This window comes from Trichogramma pretiosum, unplaced genomic scaffold (genome assembly GCF_000599845.2).
Source record: "Trichogramma pretiosum strain Unisexual culture from Peru unplaced genomic scaffold, Tpre_2.0 scaffold58, whole genome shotgun sequence".
Lineage (NCBI taxonomy): Eukaryota > Metazoa > Arthropoda > Insecta > Hymenoptera > Trichogrammatidae > Trichogramma > Trichogramma pretiosum.
Window position 1 is genome coordinate 677751 of NW_019641630.1, and position 19841 is coordinate 697591.

The following is a 19841-nucleotide window of genomic DNA, read 5'->3' on the forward strand; positions in this document are numbered from 1 at the left end:
ATAAATTGAAGAAAACCAAATCACGAAACGCTATCCAGCGTCGCGCGCGGACTAATTGAAAAGAAGAAAGAAAGGGAAAAAACGAGACGAGATTGTATATGGAACGAAGATATGATCGTCGCGCAACGGTAACCCAGAAAATGATAATTTATTCATTCGTAACGTCGCGTCGCGAGAACGTCGGCCGCGCGCGCCCCGAAGCAGGACGACGAATTAGCAGCTGTCAGTAAACACTTCTCTGGCGCAAGCTCGTTTGCTGCTACGAGAGACTTTATTCCGAAAAAAAAAGAAGAAAAAAAACTGAAAATACCAAACGAACCAAAGTGCCCCAGACATGTTAATTATGCGCATCCGGTAATTATATTATCAAAGATAGATTTTTCGCGGTTCTCGCGAAAACACACATATACAGACGATGGCGCGCTCATCATTGGAAATTGTCTTTGCTAATAATTTCAATGATAGCTAAAAACGGATCGAAAGTAAAGCGCATATATTTTTTGTTCGAATCAAGCTTTCCTTCGAAACATTTGTAACTAAATACATTGGCGATTTTCGTTGTTGTCTGCTGTCGTACGGTTTTTGTAACTCTAAAATAGTTCTCCTAGACAATTTAATTATCGATGCAACGATATCGTACGCTTGTCAAATTAATTTATAGGACCAACACTAGACTGAAGTAATTAGTCGCTAATTTCGACCCAATTTTAGAAAAGCAATGTTTTTTAAGACCAAAATATTCCAGACAAAATACGTATTGTTGTCTGAGACACCCCTATACTGCTGTGTCCTCGTGCAAATGATTAGCCAATTTCCTCAATTAGAAGTTGTACCTATTGCCGATCCCAAGAAGTGTTTTGTGATTCTGTAGTTCACATGATACTCTTTGAAAGATGTAACAAGTAAAAAAATATTACAAACATGTAGTAAATTGACCCACAGACTATCAGAAAATAGTCCACAAAGACTTCTGTACTTTACAAGGACGCAGTTGAACTTTTTTAATTTCGAGAAGTGCGTTACAGATAGGTGAGAAAAAAAATTCTCCCCAAAAGAGAAATACCGAGAAATCGATTTCGAGGTACCTTCGAGCCCTTAAATAAAATATATATAAAAAAAAAAAAATGTCAGCTTTTGCCGCCAAGTAGTGTGCCGTGTACGTAGCACGTGTATTTGAATTTGTGCTGCGTAACCGTATTATATAGAGTACACGGATGGTCGGAGGAATATATCCCAAAGTGACTCATTTAATTTGAAACTCGTCGCGACTGTCTGGCCTGATTCTGTCAAATCCCATTGCGAGCTTGAAGCTCGACTGCTCCGCGCGACGGCGGCGGCGACTCTCGTTTACTACTAGCTCTCTACCTGCGAAATATATAGTCAACTGGTTGATTCGATTGTTCGTCCCATCACTTATGCAGCGACGTTTATTAATATTTCAAATATTAGCGTAGCAATCAATTTTCAATTCGAAAACCTTCGTTGTCCCATCCCCCATCGTCCTTATGTATATACGTTTTTGTCGCGATCGAAGAGCGATGGAAAATGTCCATCGATGCTGCTTCGTTGGGTAAAGATCATTTAAATATTTACTCTGTGTCTGTGTTCCTTGTTTCAGAGCCGGATGCTGGAAGACGCATCGATCATGTGCAATTCTTGGTCGCCCAGGCACAACGTAAGTACACACAGTTTGGCAATATATTTTTATCGGCGCACAAAGTAAATCACTGCAGCGGGCCCTAAATCTTGAACCGATAAAATTTTGTGCTCGAGCAGAGAAAAAAAAAACGATGCAAATATCCGCTGGAAATTTTCTCGTAATAACGCTTGAATTATGTACTCGATACGATAAAGAGCGGATATCACGCGCCGCCGCCGCAGATATAGTGCATCATTTTCCCGAGTATAACGGATACGAAGAGCTGCGCCTCGGCATATACATAATACTTATCCCGAGGCGTAGCTTGCGCTTACGATTATGGCTGCCTTCGGGCGAAAAATTGATTATTTACAAGACGTATAAAAATGTCATATGTATCTCGTGCGAGGTAAAAAAGTACCGAGGACGACGACGACGACGAGGAAAAAATGTAAATTTGACTAAGAAAACACGAGGCTTGCGCGAAAGGGATGTAATAGTAATGTCGAAGGTACGTGCCAATGAGCCTCGCCGCACAGCGAATAGTCATCGTAAAACGGCTCGGCCGCCGCCGCCGCCGCGCATCGTTACGATCTCACGCGCGTTTCGCATTATACAACCCACGCGGACGAGCCAGCGGCGCAGTATTGAAAATTATACTCGCGTTAAAGTTATTTTTCAGCTCCAGTGCGAATAAATTTATATATAACTGTGGAAAAAATATAAACTCGTATATATAATATGCACTTTTAAAACGAACGTAGCGAGTTTACATTCGTTAACGAAGGAGCCGCGCGCCTCGAACGATCGGATTTAGCGTGTGTACAGGTAACGTACCCAGAAACACATTTATAAACGCGGAGTGGAAAATTCAGACGCGGACGAGCGAGCCATTTTTGAAAATATATATAACTGTGTACCACCGCGGTATATATATAGGAGAAAGCCGCGAGCAATGCTCCCTTCGAAGCGAAACCGTTTATAACTCGTCTAGACAAAAGAAATCCGCGCGAGCCCCGCCGCGTCCCGCGACTATATAACACAGAGAGAACAGCTCGCTGTATATACGAATCCGTCCGGTTAATTGCCAATTCTCCCCCCGTTGTGACATCTCGCGAGCTGATATAAATTAATTTTCCTCTCGCGATCGATTCGCGATTATTATTATGCAGTTGCTGCTGGTATACTTATGGACGTCGTCATGGCTTGCGAGTTTTCTCGATGTTTAGTAGCGTACGTTATAATTCTTACGTGGCGTATGACAAAACTTGTCAGGTTTGATACGAGCCCCCCGCGATATTTTCAGGAATGAATCATTGATACAACGCAAATGGTAAATAAGTGCAATTGACGTCTCTTAATTGGGTCACGTTTTTAAAATTGGGTTTATTTTCTCGTCGTTATAAATACGATGAAAATAATATGCGTTAAAGCAATTGGCCTCGTTTTCAGAAATATATGCGTCGTACGACTACTTTTTTTTATCATTTTCTTTATAAAATCGGTGACAAGTAAAATTCTAAAAGGCAGATGAAAACTTATGCTTTTTAAACGCGCAAATATTCCATTTTCCTCTTCTTATTTAGTAAGGTCATCTTCGTGATTTAAAAATGTAACCGAGATTCTTTATCCTGTACATCTTCTTGTAGCAATTTTCAAACAATTTAGGACTAGTTTTGTTTCGATACTTATTTATTATATTCACCATATGAATAGCCTTCGTTGTCACGTATACTGCTGATCGATAAATTTATTTATGTTTATCCAATCTTATCAAAAATTTTAGTATATATTTCTCGAAACCATGATTTGACTTATACCATTATTTTCACTTTACCACTTGCTGATTTAAAAATGAAGTTACTCGCCATCTCGTGGCGGAGGCTTAAATTATTGTATTTAAAGTGGTCGAGACTTAAATTACCGTTTTCAGATGATTTAAAATATGCTCAACATAATTGTCGCAGAAAATTAACCGAAAGCAAGTCAATTAATAGTAATGTAATTAAAAACATTTCAAATTGATATTTTGAGGCCATTAGGTCATTATTAGCGCTGAGAATTTCTACCAAGGTTTTTTTCGAGTCTTTCTGAATTTCCATTAGCAATATATACGATCTAATAAATTTGTTCAAGTCTCACTTGAACATGCAAGACATTACATCACAATTAGTCAAAGATGCTTATGAAAATTCCGAATGCTTGCGAAAAACAAACAAATTGTCAGCACAATGAATAATGAAATCAGCCCCCTCGTTTCGAAACCACTAAACACCCCATTAGTATGCGATTAAAATTCTAGCGGTGCCGAGTCCAGCGCGCGCGCGTTATATTCCTCCCGCAGCACAGAAATTATAATGAAAAATCGTCGAGCAGCGCGACAGCAACAGCAGCATCAGCGGTGGCGATTAAACGTCCTTATTTGTCTTTCTGGCCATTTTTATCACCTAATGTCGAGCATTATTCACTCCGCTCTGTTCCCCGGCCGCCGTCTTAACGTTATCAAGAAATCAGCCCCTGCCCACCCCCGCAGTAGGATAATCCGGCCCGACGAAAGCGAAGCTATAAATCTCCCCGAGGCTGGCGGTAATTCAATCGTAATTGGCTAATCCTTAACGCGCACAACAGAGAGAGAGGCGGCGCACAGTGGCAACAACAACAACGACGACGACGACCGCCGCCACCGTCGCTTCGCCGAGACGTTGCGGAGGGTTAGAGGATTGCCTACTATTATGCTCAGGGAAAAATGACTCCATTATATACCTGCTCCAGCAACAAGTCCATATAATATAGCTTCCGTTTCTCGCGCATCGCGTGTAATGAGGCGCGAGAACTCGAGATTTATTAGCCAGTTAACGCGAGCCCCACCGCGTCGCTCGCTCTTTCGAGGAAGGAAGGGGCGTTGATTATATACGCCACGAAGATGCTTTATCAACATTCGCTACACAGCTCCGGAGTTACAAGTGAGACTCATCTCGGACGCTTTAATTGTGCCATTAATATTGCTGCGGGGAAAATTCGACGCGATAGGACGTGAAAGGTATTATACGCGAAGGATGGTCGATCGAATAGAGGATGCTGAATGATGCAAGAAAAAATCAACGTATGCTGAAAGTAAAAGTTTTTTTTTCTAAAATTGCTCGACTATTTTGCAACAATTGTTCCCAAAAATGTAGTTCATGGATATTTAAACTAGGTGGTAGTAAAAAAAAAGTGTATCCAGTTCACTAAATTTATGAATAAATGAAGCACTCGTGCGACGCTATGAAATATTAATCGGTGACAGTTCGTTACACTTTAACTATTAAATCATAAACATACAAACACTCGCTTATATTATTTTTTTTGCCTATTCAATTGAATTTTAGAATTAATCACTTTCGTTTGTAAAAATGAATTCTTGAATTAAATTTAAAAGGGCGTAACCGATGTGAATTCATTTGCAAAATTTATCATAACATCTCTTCGTAATATGAAATTATTTGGGCGCCACTTTTGCTACGCGGCTATAAAGCTTTGAACCCTCCTCGTTTACTAATTAAGATTTTCCTACTCCATATGCTTTATTATCTCTCTACCCTCTAAATAAAATGAAATAATACATCCACCACCTTCAATTACTACCTCATTTTTCGTTAAAAAGTATAGCTTTATCATAGTAAGAGTAAAAAATGTTTTGAGCATTTAACTTTATGAATAATCTGTCAGATGTATAATAATAATTCATATAATTTCGAAATTAATATATTCATCCGAGTCAAACGAGAGGAGTTAATAATTTTGCGCTCTCTCTAATTACAGGGCGACATATTCGGCGGTCTCAACAGCGGCCTGCAAGACGGCCTGCTGTCGAGGGCCGAGGCGCTGGCGGCCGATTTAGGCAAACACAACGGCGGCACGTCGATGCCGCTCAAGCACGACCCCGTGTCGGTCTATCATCACGGGGCGCACATGCCGAGTCCGCATCCAAACAATCGGCCACATCACCAGGTACAGACACCCTTCTTTGTGAGTCTTTTATATCTTATCAAAATTGATCCAATCTCTCATTTTCTCTCTGTCGTTGTTGTTGCTGTCCGATGTACATATAATTCTGTGTTGTGTACATTAGTGACGATGCATGAATAATCTTAATCCCACACTCGAGGGCTATATACCGAATAAACAAACAAACTCGTGTTTGTAAACAAAAGTTTTGCCGTTTCATTTTTGCGGAGTATACTCGTTTCGTTACGAGGCAATTATTCGGGGCAGATTTATCGTGCCTCGTTGCGGTTGTTCGAACGATTAAGTCATCGATCGATGAGTCGCGAATGTAAACCTCAAGAAGTGTATCGCTTTTAATAATTCTAATTCGAGCGCCAACTCGTACTTACGAAAATGTATGCATTGTTAAACCACTCGACGAGTGACATCGGCCAACAGCCTCAAGGTTTTGCTGAAAAGTGATGACCACAAGGCCGTATCGCAACATAAAAGTCTACGTATTTGTACCTTAAGGGGATGAAATAGAAGGGGGATGATCGGTCATGAAAAAAATGTTCCGTACTCATTAGGTCAATCGGACAGATGGCCCGAGATACAATATTTATGATATAACACACATGACAATGGAACAAAAAAAAGGATACGATATCCCATTTTGGCTCTCGTTATTTACGGTGCTTATACGACTGCACTGATACGCGCAGCGAGAAATTCGAGCCGAAGGTATCGGTTTCTCTCACAACAATCGAATTCTGTACGCTTGTCAAAACGTTTTAACTTATTTTAGCACCCTCGCTCTCTACGTAATGTTCCACGAGTAACCGGTCGGTATACGGAAAACTGCGCTATTACACGCGCGACGAATTCTAGAAAATTATACCCTTTTTTTCACAAACTGCCACAATTATCTACGGGAAATTATACATTACGATTGAATATTATGTCTTCGTTTACGATGGCGAAAAAAGACGTCGTTCACGCGCGCGCCTAACTAATAACAATAACTGGCGTGAAAATTAGTTTTCCAATTGCGACCATACATGCACGAGTATGGAACAACCATAAGCGCACTTGCTGCCGCTGTACCTATACACACCACTCAATCTTCTTCATAAATACGCGCGCTTGGCGTTTCACGAGTTTTGCTCGAAAAAAAAGAAGCAGAAAAGATTAATATGTCCGTATACCGCGCGGGGATGTAGTAGTAGTAGTAGTAGTTCGCCTTCGAAAATAAAAGTACTTGCGAAACAAATGACACTCGGTGCATATATAGCCTTGCTATATTTCTCGATGCTGCTGCTGCTGCGCTACGTGTGACGAATGGATAGGAGAACCCCCTGGATATATCAAACAATATTTCATCATTACCTCCCTCTATCTCTATCTCCTTCTCTCTCTCTGTTCTTGCCGTCGTATCCAGTAGTAGCACACATGTAAGGTGTACTTATATATATACACGTGTAACGCGTACATAATGCATAAAAGAGATAGTTGCCGTCGATGGTGTATACACACATATACGTAACGTATTATATGTTTACGTTCGGATGCTAATATATAATATGCGTGTGCCGACTTGATCGTCGACGAGACCATCTGCTAGCTGAGACGCGCCAGAAACCGCAAGCGTATACTACTACTGCCACTGTAGACGGTATGTGTGTGCGGGCCGTGCTGTAATACATAAATATAGGCAAAGGGTCAAAGTCGGCCAGCTCGTCGTTGAACTTTAATTCTTCCGCTGTCATTTTTTGCTCTCGAAATGCTTTTCCTTGGCGCTTTTCGTTTTAAAACTTGCTATTTCGCGCTTGAAATTCGGCTGTAAAAGCAGATTACAATCCAAAAACGAATACTGTAAGAGTCTTGGCGAAAAAAAAAGTTACACTCGGAAAATCAAATACGCGAATCACAAACAATACGAAAAAAAAAGAAGGTAAGGGCTGCTGCGAGAGCGAAAATAGCCAGCTCCTTCCGCGTTCATTCGCAGCTTTTTCTTATTGCATGCATATATACGATATGTACGCAACGTAACGCAACACACACACACACACACACAAAACACGCGGGGGCGTGTACGTATACACGAAGCTCGAAATCGCTCAATTGCAGCTCTCTTTCTCTCTTTTGCTCTCTCTCTCTCTCGCTCTCTCTCTCTGCTACAGGCTTATGGGCCGTGCTACAAGGGTTTTCTCATTAATATCTAATTCGCGCAGCGCAGTGCTGCTATATAGCAGCGGCAGCAGTAGTAGTGCAAGTGCCGCGCGCGCCTCTATATTATACGTGTATATACGTTTACTATATATACATGGTGTATGTATGCTTGGCATGGGGCCGGGCGTGCACACACAGCTCCGGGGTTGAAACTTTCACTCGAGGGAATCGTGTTTATATAAGTGTATACATGCTCACGCACACACACGCATACATATGGGCTCGAGTTGGGTGTATGTACGTGCGTGCGGGCCGTATAGTATACAGATAGCTACTGCTACTCTGCGCAAAGGCAACCCCCCATCGTACAGAGAAGCGCGCGATGCGTGCGATCTGCCGCGTATACATCGCCACCCTTGCGAGCACGACAACAACAACAACATCAACAAAAAAAGATGATGTTCGATAGCGTAACTCCTGATAGTTATCTCTCCTCGATGCTCGACTATATTATATATTATCTCGTCGCGATGATTCTTTATGTGTTTCTAGGCTACCTTACGAGCGATCTTCTTTATATTGTATCCTACCTGAGACAACGTTTGGTTTGTAATATGTTTTCTTAAAAATTCTCGGCGTGAATTAGCTGAGTTTTCCATATGATATGGCCAACGTGTGTTGGCCAATTCGGAGTGTCACGCGTTTGACAATTCGTCGCGATCAAGTATTCACGAGTTATTTTCAAGTTGACAGGGAAAATTAGAGTGGCCTATAAATACCGTATCATTATGTACCCGATTGAATTTGCACACCGGAGCGCATTAAAGCTTTTAAATGCCGTGCTCGGCACGTATCCGCGAGGATTTTAATTTCACCGATCGCTGCGGATTCTTTTCGTTATATTTTATCGGATAATACGTGGATAAAAAGCTCACCCGGGCAAAAATTAATGTCGCTTTATATTTCGATGCCGAACACATAACGGGGCTTATATACGATGGAAATCGATTATATTTGCATTTTATTATTTCGACAACCGGAAAGTATGAATAAATCGAATTTACCCAGAGAGCCGCGTGTATTTTTGCAAGAAGCGCACATTCGCGCAGATTCGTGTTGCATATTACCAATCACAAGTATGTGTGTGTGTGTGTGTGTGTGTGTGTGTGTGTTTATGCACAATCGAGCTGCATGTCAGCATTAAAATAGCATATACATACATTATATCATATGAATACGCAGTGCTTATATATTGCAGCGCGCGGAGAAACGTATATATATATCGGCGCGCTCGCCGATGTGTGCACACACTCACTTAGCAAGGGCTCTTGTACATATTGCGCCCATATGTCTATTGCTCTATGAATAAATCAAGTCGAACCCATGTCGCCAGCGAATTATTCATAGCCGATCGTTGCTCGGTACTTTAATAATCATTTTATTAGTCTTTGGTTTCGGAAATTCGAGGCGTCGGCGCGATGCGCTCGAGCGCCTGTCGCCGTTAAAAAGACTCGCATCGAGATTAACGTAAGTTTTTTCTCACTATAAACAAAAAAGATCGTGTCCGTTTATTTTAATTTATTAATATCAGAAATATTTCAAATATACGGGACAACCTTCTGGAAAGGAGATTCCCGCAACACAAATAAATACTGACTTTCTTACAATTTTCAAATGAACTTTTATCTTAATTTAAACAAGAACGCACTCGAGGGAGCAACAACTCAATTCTGTCGTTTACAGTAACTGTGAAGAATATTAAAAGTGTCAAAGACATGGCTCATAAAAAAGTTCAAGTTTCAGCAGTTTGGTATAGTGGCAATGACAGTGATAATTTATTAATAAAGCCATCGACTGTATCCACACCGCATACAGCCCTTGATGTGTAAATAACTAATTTCATATAGTTATTGTAAAATTTCTACACTTAAAGAAGGTCGAAACATCTCCATTCCTAAGATTTTGTTCAAACCCGTGCTTTGACTTATATAATTATTTTGACTTTGCCACTTGTAGATTTACTGACATATAGGTACTCGCCATCTAGTGAGGAAGGCCGATATTAATTGTGATTAAATTTTCTCAAATTTTTTGTATGGTCGATGCAAAAAATGATTTAACATTGAAATACATGATTTTTAATAAAAAAAATTGAATTTGAGTATAGAATTAAATCAATTTCTTTCATTTTTTACTCAAAAATAATGTACGTGAAGTACCTTCACGTACATCAATGGCGCAGTTTACTCTTTTGAGGTTCGAAAATTACTCTTTTGAGTTTAGAGTGTTAAATATTATTCAATATCGATTACTTCAAATCAGATGTCTGATTTTACATAAAATTTGCATCGAATCAAAGATTTTTTCCTCGGTGTGAATATCTTTGCATCGCGACTCTCTATACGTATCACTCGAGCTGCATTGGCATTGGCGCCTCGAAACAAATGCCTATATGTATCATATCCGGATAAACACTTTCATTTTCCATGAATATTTTTTTGCTCGCTCTATACCCCAGCTCCCCGAACGCACTCGAGTTTCAGCGCGACACTTTAACACCCCGAAGTATACGTACTATACGCACGAAGGGTATATACCTATATGGGCAGGAAGAACCGTTACGCGCAGGTTCGGCTAAACAATGAAGGTGCGCGTCAGCTGGTACAGAAGAACTGACCGTGCGCGTATATACATATTATAGGTACATAAAAGAGAGAGAGAGCAGAAATCCCGAAAGCGCCGAGAAAGGAGCGACGGCCGTGTATAGATCGTAGGAGGAAGAAAAAAAACCACGAGCTCGGTTCATAAATAATTTGCCAGGGGTCTCTCTCTCTTTCTTTCTCTCTTGTGCTTTTGCGAACGCGCGAATTCGCGTCGTCTATATACGTATAGCACACGTGCGGAGCAGCGCGCGCCTTTGCTTATATGTATTTAATATTAATTGTAGACTAAGGTACACACTCATACACACAGAGTGGCCATGCGTATAATACGTGGTACGCGCGGAGCGTACTGCTGCATTTCCGGGCACGCGCGCCAACGCGGTTAAAAGGCCAATGTTTTCGGACGCATGCATACGAAATTATAGTCTTTCGAGTTTTTACTTTTTTTTTCGTGCGCAATAACAACCTTCGAGAGCCTTGCGCGCTCACACACACACACACACACACCCAAGCATACGTAGATACGTGCAAGTCCTCGCGCGCGGATAAAAGATAAATATTGATCGATTCGTTTGGCAGTTGGCAAATAAAATTTACAACAGCCAGCCGAGTTAACAGCAGCGACGGCGACCGTTAAGGGATCAATCCAATCTCGTTTACTAATTGAAAAACAGAGATATACACACAAAACCGAACGCGTGCGTAAGGACTCGGTGCCCATAGTAGTAGGTAGCAGCAGCAGCGGCACATAACTGACTCGACAAAATAATCCTGTCCCGCAGGCAATTAGACATAGGCAGTATATAGCGGCGGGTCCCTCGCAGCGTTACTTGCAGCCCATAAGTTTATAGTACACATGTAGGCAAAGAAAAGGGATCACCGATAAAGAGGCACGTGCCGCTCGAGTATAGCGTAGAGAGCTGAGAAACGAGCTCAATTTGATGATTGAGAAAATAGCGGGTGTGTGCACAAGCTCGTAATGCGTTGATAATTTTTCGACAGCGCGAAACCAATCAAACGCCAGAGCAAATTCTAAAATTGCTTTTTCATTGTCACTGGCGTCTTTAGAACAGCCGTGAAAAATTATAAAGTGCCATAGTTCGACAAGCTTAAAAGCAAGAATTATTCTAAAAAAATGATTATAATGTACAATAGAGAATGTACTTATGTACTTATATTTATTAGGGTGTACCCCTTTTTTAAATATTTTTAAAATTTTTTTGTTACTTGCGGATTTCCAATACTCCATCTATTGTTGGAATCAAAAAGCTTCAAGTCAAATATGAAATACTTGATTCCGACATATATCTTATGTTACGATACAAAACGAATTCTGCAATATTAATCATTTCATTTTATTATACAAAACATTGAAAAATCAATGAACAGCTGCTTAAGAATAATTATTGAAAGTAAAACTTCAACAAATAAATAAATTCAATTTGAAAGCATAAAAAATGAGTAAAAAGATTTAAAAAGTTATACCAATGAAAAAGGACCCAATAGTTACAATTCTGGTTATTGTTAAAGCACCAATAATAAAATTATAAAATAATTCTGGTGTCTCTGGGTAGTCTTTATTCTTAACATTATCGCTCTCGTTCGCTCTTTTCTTGCAGGTTTACTCAACGCATAGCGAAGTTTTACGTAGGTATGCCCATAAGCAAGTTTTGATCATATAATCTGTGGACGAAGCTTTAGTTGTGGTATATTTTTTTAAAATATACTAGTTTGCGCAAGGATCTAGTTAATCGATACAACTGGAATTTTTTAATGTAAATCTGGTAGGAGGTCAAAAATATTCCAGTTGAAATTTTCAATTATTCAAACATGATAGTGTTCAAACATGATAGTGAGGATAACGAGTAAACAGATGAATTGGTAAATTAATTGTAAACAATACAATCATAAACGTTTTTGACATAGTTCTTCGAAACACTCATCATGAGTAAAGTAAAATTAGTTTGAATGTTTGTCTTTCCCGATCAAACAAGCCATAAAATCAGAAGATAAATTCTATTCATTCCATTTCCGTGGCACTAAATAAATTGATCGATTAATAAATTTAGGCACCAAAATGGATAAATGTGAGAAGAAATTCGACGAAGTTATCTCAAGAGATAATGCAAGTGAACTTAACATTTTTTTTTCAAACGAAAAACAATATATTTGTGATATTTGTCATGAGGCATTTACATTAGAATCAAGTATGATAAAACACCGAGATATAATTCACAATGAACAAAAACATTACGAATGTGACAAGTGCGAGCAGAAATTCGAGTTTCGAAGTCATTTGAGTAGACACCAAATATCAGAACACAAAGCCCGCAAAGATTTCTCATGTGACAATTGCGAGAAGAAATTTGTGAAAAAATCGAGTTTAGTTACGCATCAAAAATTAGTACATAAAGATCGTGAAGATTACTTATGCAACAAGTGCGAGAGGAAATTTGAGAATAAATCAACTCTACTTAAGCACAAAAAAATATTTCACGAAGTATTAAAAAATTACTTATGTGAAATGTGTGCAAAGAGATTCGGAAATAAACAGAGTTTGCTCACGCACATAAAGACAGTCCATGAGGGTCCCAAAGATTTTTTATGTGACAAGTGCGGAGAAAAATTTAGAAAAAAATCGAATATGCTCTTCCACCTGAAGACTGTACACGAAGGTTGCGAAGATTACGTTTGCGATAATTGCGAGAAAAAATTTGGAGAACGAAGTAATTTGATCAAACATCAAAAAATAGCCCATGAAGGTCGGAAAGATTTTGCATTCGACAAGTGCGAGCAAAAATTTAGACAAAAATTATCATTGATCAGACACCAACAAGCAGTCCAACAAGACTACGGATGCGACATGTGTGAAAAGAAATTCCGACTAAAACAGCATTTGTTCAGACACCAAAAGACAGTCCATGAGGGTCGCAGAGATTTTGCATGCGACAAATGCGAGAAAAAATTTATTCATAAACAGCATTTACTCGGTCATCAAAAGACAATACACGAGGGTCGCAAAGATTACGTCTGCGACAAGTGTGAAAGAAAATTCGGATATAAATCGACTTTGCTCTACCACCAAAAGGTAATCCATGAAGGTCGAAGAGATTTCCAATGCAACAAGTGCGAAAAAATTTTTGGGAAACAAAGGAATTTGATACGACATCAAAAAACAGTTCACGAAGGCAGAAAAGATTTTTCATGTGACCAATGCGAAAAGAAATTTGGAGAAAAATCAAATTTGCTAACCCACTTAAAGATAGCACACGAAGGCCGGAAAGACTATGCATGCGAGAAATGCGAAAAAAAATTTGGACAGAAGTCTAATTTGCTCGTTCACCAAAGGACAGTACACGAAGGTCGCAAGGATTTTGCATGCGACAAGTGTGAGAAAAAATTTACATGCAATTACGATTTCTTAAAGCATCAACAGACAGTTCACGAAGGCCGGAAAGATCATGAATGTGACAAATGCGAGAAAAAATTCGGAAGAAAATCGGATTTGTTCAAACACCAAAGGTTATTACATGAAGGTCAGAAGAATTTCGTATGCGACAAGTGTGAGAAGAAATTTGGACCTAAGTCTGATTTTTTAAATCATCAAAGGGCAGTACACGAGGGTTGCAAAGATCACGCATGCGACTATTGCGGCAAAAAATTCGGATACAGATGTAATTTGCTCGTTCACATAAAAACAATCCACGAGGATGGCAATGACTTTGCATGCGACAAATGCGAGAAAAAATTTGGAGTCAAGTCTAATTTGTTTAAACACCAAAGGACAGTCCACGAAGGTCGCAAAGATTATGCATGCAACAAGTGCGAGAAGAAGTTTGGAGAAAAATGGATTTTGGTTCAGCATGAAAAGACTGTACACGAAGGTCAAAAAGATTTTACATGTGACAAGTGCGAGAAAAAATTTGGAAGAAAATCAGATTTGCTTTTGCACCAAAGAACAGTACACGAAGGTCAGAAAGATTATGCATGTAACAAATGCGAGAAGAAATTTGGAAGAAAATCAGAATTGTTCAGACACCAAAGACTAGTCCATAACGGCCACAAAGATTACGAATGCAACAAGTGCCAAAATAAGTTTGGACAAAAATCAGATTTGTTTAAACACCGAAAGACAGTACACGAAGGTCGCAAAGATTATGCATGCAACAAGTGCGAGAAGAAGTTTGGAGAAAAATGGATTTTGGTTCAGCATGAAAAGACTGTACACGAAGGTCAAAAAGATTTTACATGTGACAAGTGCGAGAAAAAATTCGGAAGAAAATCAGATTTGTTGAAACATCAAAGGACAATCCATGAAGGTCAGAAGAATTTCGCATGCGACAAGTGTGAGAAGAAATTTGGTGAAAAATCAAAATTGATTAGGCATCAAAAGGCAGTACACGAAAGTCGCAAAGAAATGCAAGAAAAAATTTAGATAAAAGTGAATTCACTCAAACACTATAAATAACAGTTCATATTGACAATTTTAAATATGTATAGATATTTGTACATGTATTTTTATAAAATTTTAGTAAAATTTGTGCCTAATTGATTAAGTCTCACTGATATCAACTATCATTAAGGTATACGCCCCTATTTTCGATCAGTTAGGCCCTAATTTTTTATGTAGAATTGAAACTTGATATCTGATTTTGAATAATGTTTTTCTGTTGAAGATGTTCGATTCATTCAGCCAATTATTAAAAAAAATGTTTTTATGTAAAATTAAGTTGTTAATATTTATTATTAATCGAATATAGGGACATGATCGAAAAAAGGGGCATATACCTTACACCTTTTTACTTTGTGGTTCTGGTATTTTCAGATTTTGCGATTTAATAATTACTACTCTCCGTCCATTTTCTTAGCTACTTGATTCCTGTATCTATTTATACAACGATTAGCCGAGAGCTTCTTTAACGTTTTGTTTGGAGTTGTAAATGGAGCGAGAATCTAGTTGGCTATCAAGTTGGATTTTTGATGAAATGAGCACTAGTGCAAAAGATTTAGATAAATTTGCTAACGAACTGATTATTTTTGTAATTAAAAGAAATGTGATCGATAGTAAAAATATGATCTTACCAAAAAATCGAAGTGTAAATCATTTAATAATTTAATTTAAATCAAAAAAAATGTTTCCCACATTCTCTAAATATTAAATGATGTATGGTAGCTTTTTTATCCCAAATTATAACCCTAAAACTTTTATTAATCCACAATCTCATTTTAATGCTTCGAATTGAATTCGTTGAATTTTCAAAAATCAACTCCTTTGAGGAAGCAGCAAATAAAAGTTTGCACTTTTACTACTTCACCAACGGTTAAATAATTCAGTCAAGCCATAATTAAATCTGTACCTCTGCCAAGTACTCGCATTATAACCCAAGATAAAAAAATTTACCTTCAATGAAAAGCACAGTACAATCACCCAGCTTTACAGAATCTGATTATTAGATCCAATTTGGAAACATAATGGATAGACATATGAATATTGATACAAGTGTTCCCTGACATTCGCGTTCACGGTTTTAAAAAATCTTGAACATGCAGATTTGATGTATAAAATTTCATCGGTTATTTTTAAAGCCAGATTTCACCTGTAGATGGCGAGTACCTATATTTGAGAATCTGCAAGTGGCAAAGTCAAACTAATTGCATAAGTTAAATCACGAACGAAATTATTTAGAAATGATCTATTCAGATGCACATCGATCGATCTCAATGTATAAATATCTCTCTCTAACGGTGTATCCTCGCTTTCGATTTGTTCCAGATGGGCCATCCCGGCATGGAGTCGCTGGACATGCTCGATCCGGCCAACTCCATGACGACCCTGACGCCGATGTCGGAGAACGCCTCCGCGGGCGGCGGTGGCGGGGCCGCTTCCGCGGCGACGAATCCCGGCCACCACGGCGGCATCCACGGCCCGGCCTCGGTCTACGGCGGCATGAACGGCATGATGAGCCACCACCACCATCACAGCCAGATCGGCGGCAGCGTGCCCCATCCGCATCATCATCCGGCGATGGCAGCGGCTGCCGCAGCCGCCGCCGCGGCCGGTCTCCATCCGGACGCCGACACGGACCCCAGGGAGCTCGAGGCGTTCGCCGAGCGATTCAAGCAGCGCCGCATCAAGCTCGGCGTGACGCAGGCCGACGTGGGCAAGGCCCTGGCCAATCTCAAGCTGCCCGGTGTCGGGGCCCTGTCTCAATCGACGATATGCCGCTTCGAGTCCCTGACCCTGTCGCACAACAACATGATCGCTCTGAAGCCGATACTTCAAGCCTGGCTCGAGGAGGCCGAGGCCCAGGCGAAGAACAAGCGACGCGACCCCGACGCCCCGTCGGTGCTGCCAGCCGGCGAGAAGAAGCGCAAGCGCACGAGCATCGCCGCCCCGGAGAAGAGGTCGCTCGAGGCCTACTTCGCCGTGCAGCCCAGGCCCTCGGGCGAGAAGATCGCCGCGATAGCGGAGAAGCTGGACCTGAAGAAGAACGTGGTGAGGGTGTGGTTCTGCAATCAGCGCCAGAAGCAGAAGCGCATGAAGTTCGCCGCCCAGCATTGACCCGAGGCCGGCTTGTGACAGCAGAATTGACTGTACCAGCCGCCGAGCCTCGAACCGAAGCCCGAACCACTCGCGGGCGAGTACCAGGGCTGGCCTTGAATTTGCACTCCGCAACTGAACAGTGGTCGCGCGGCGTTCGCAATGATTATTAAAATAAAGAAAATCGCTATTATTGTGGTGCAGCATGATAATAATAATAATTTTTGCGAATCGCGAGCGAGCGACTCCAGGAGTCAAAGGAGAGGCTTAAAAAAAAGTCGGGCAGGCGTGTAGTAATATAACACACACGCGACGCTTGCCAAGTATAATACAAGGGTTCGATCCGTCGGCGGACGCGACATTAATCGAGTTTGACGATATTCACTGTCACTCTCTCTCGTCTCCCTCTACCTCTCGCAAAAAGGGGGTAGAGAAACGTAAGTCTGTCTTGTCAGTCTGTCACAAGCCAATGCATATACATATACGTGTATATAACGTATACATATAGATCTATATTATTATATATATATGTACTCTATACAAGTCTTTCGACGGCACGTGTATCGTGTACGCTATATACACATGCTGTACTGTAGCCTCGCGCAAGGCACTACATACATCAAGTGTGTGTGAGTATATAGCGTACATACGAACGCGAGTAGTGCTTTCCTCGTTTTCTTGCTTGTCTTTTTTATTTTGTCGATTGTCTCGAGAATGCGCCTGCCGATGCACATACACGATGGTGCACACGCGAGCCTCTCCGTCTACCACTACTACTCCTGCGCGAAATCGAGAATTGGTTTTAGGAGCTCTAAGTACTCGCTGCTGCCAATAGAGAAAGAGAGAGAAAAAAAAAAGAAGATAATTGTAACGTCGATATATATTTGCTCACTTTACTTCTCCGGCTCGCGAGCGGCTATCGTCGTCGTCGCGTCGTCTTGGTCTTCTTCTTTTGACACAAATAGAGCACACACAGGCGAGCGCGCGCGCGGATTGTTTTGAATGTATACACTATCGTATACCGCCAAAGAATCCAGGCTTCGTCGTATATATCGATCTCTCACCGGTTTTATTGTATACGAACGAAGAAAAGGCACGAGGGAGGGCTCTGATTGATTTCAGTTATATGTTTCGATTGTGTCTGTGTGTGTGTGTGTGTGTGTGGGTGGCCGCACTCGACAAAAGCCGAACACACAATATGTATTACGTAGCGGCGCAAAATTGATCGAAAGCTTCAACCCGACTGTTGGCCGGATATATATATTCCTTTTTCAAAATTTCATTTCGCATTGAACTTTGCTCTTGGATAAAGCCATATTGTTTTCTTTTCGCGGGAAAATACGGTTGTCTCTCTCTCTCTCTCTCTCTCTCTCCTTACCAAAGTACATACGTATATCGTGAATAGTTTTTTTTCTTCTTCTCTCTTTCGCTCTTGTGTTCGCGCGCGCGCGCGGGGGAGAGCTTTCGCGTACCGTAAGAAACTCGGACGTCATTATATCTTAAATATTATAACGAAAAATTGCGCTGATTTTCACAGAAGAGAGGCAATAATGAAATTCGCTGCGTCGAGAATACGATGATATAGACACCCTCGTAGAGAAACCAAACCTAGCTGCGCTGATCCGAGAAATCAATCAACGCGCGTACGCGCGAGCTTTTCCTCGAAAGGCATTAAGCGCTCGTGTGTGCGTTTATATAAATGCGTGCTTGCGGCTGCATATATAGTGCGTTTTGTGCGCGCGTAAAATACCCGCTACTCCCTACGCCGATCGAGTAATAGGAATAGAAAAGCGCAAAAGAAGCTCGCCCGCGCGTGTAATAAGATAATTACTCGAATTTCTCATCTTAACGAGTCGGCCAGACCGTCGCTATACATAATGTTGTTGTATGTACATAAGTGCGCGTACACGGCATAATCGTCGTCGTCGTCGTCGCAAAAAGCTCGCACGAAATCGATTTCACCTGTCGCGGAGCCGGAGAGATAGGCGGGCGGGCTCGCGTCTATATGTCTGTCTGGTGTGTACGTGTGTGTGTACGGAAATAAATCCCCGCGCAGATCGATGGCCATACGGGAAAGCTCAGCAGCAGCAGCGCGCGGGTATGATTTTATAAATAGAGCACGCGCGAAACTAGGAGCCGCGCGCGACATGCATATATGCATAAAGGTATATTATCAAGTTTTTACTCTCGATATTTATACATTCGTTGAAAAAAAAAAGAAGAAGAAGAAGATAAGGACGGGTGGATTTTATTTGCGTCACGGTGGCAGCAGCAGCCCCTTCAGCCAATTTCGATGTAATATATATACGCGATCGATCATCTTCGCGCGTGCGTCGCGCTTGAAAAATTCAATAATTGAGACGAATCCGTTTTTTACGAGGCATGCGATTAATCGCTTGTATAGGCAGTGCAACTCGAGATTATCGATGAATAAACGAAAGCGAGTTATCGGGGAAGAAACGATTTTTAAAAGTACAACTTGAAACATAAGCTTCTGTGTATAGTATGTATAAAAAAAAATTAAATTAAATCTATTGTTACTTGGAATTCTCATTATATATTATATTGTATACAGGGAAAGTGATATTAATCCTAATGACGATTTTCGAGTGGGAACAACGCAAACTAACTTATAACGAACAAAAAAAAAGAAAACAATTTATACATAATAGTTAATTAATAATATGAGTTACGATAATATATAGGAGCAAAAATGCCGTTTCTTCGCAAGCACGCGTTACAAATGTATTACATACAGTAATTATTAAATTATCGAAAGATTATCTCGTATACATACTTATACATACACGCAAAAAAGGAAATCAACGATCACATAATATGATTAACTTTTTTTAATATC

At 40.5% G+C, this 19841-nt stretch overlaps 1 protein-coding gene across 1 annotated transcript in view; it reads left to right on the forward strand.

Moving 5' to 3' along the window:
* Nucleotides 1-17829, forward strand: part of LOC106652831 (inhibitory POU protein) — a 41760-nt gene extending 23931 nt beyond the window's left edge. Inside the window, exons 2-4 of the mRNA XM_014371971.2 lie at nt 1619-1675; nt 5441-5629; nt 16214-17829. Coding sequence (XP_014227457.1) covers nt 1619-1675; nt 5441-5629; nt 16214-17002 — 1035 coding nt within the window. The 3' untranslated portion in view covers nt 17003-17829. The remainder of the gene's footprint in view (nt 1-1618; nt 1676-5440; nt 5630-16213) is intronic.
* Nucleotides 17830-19841: the final 2012 nt, after the last annotated feature.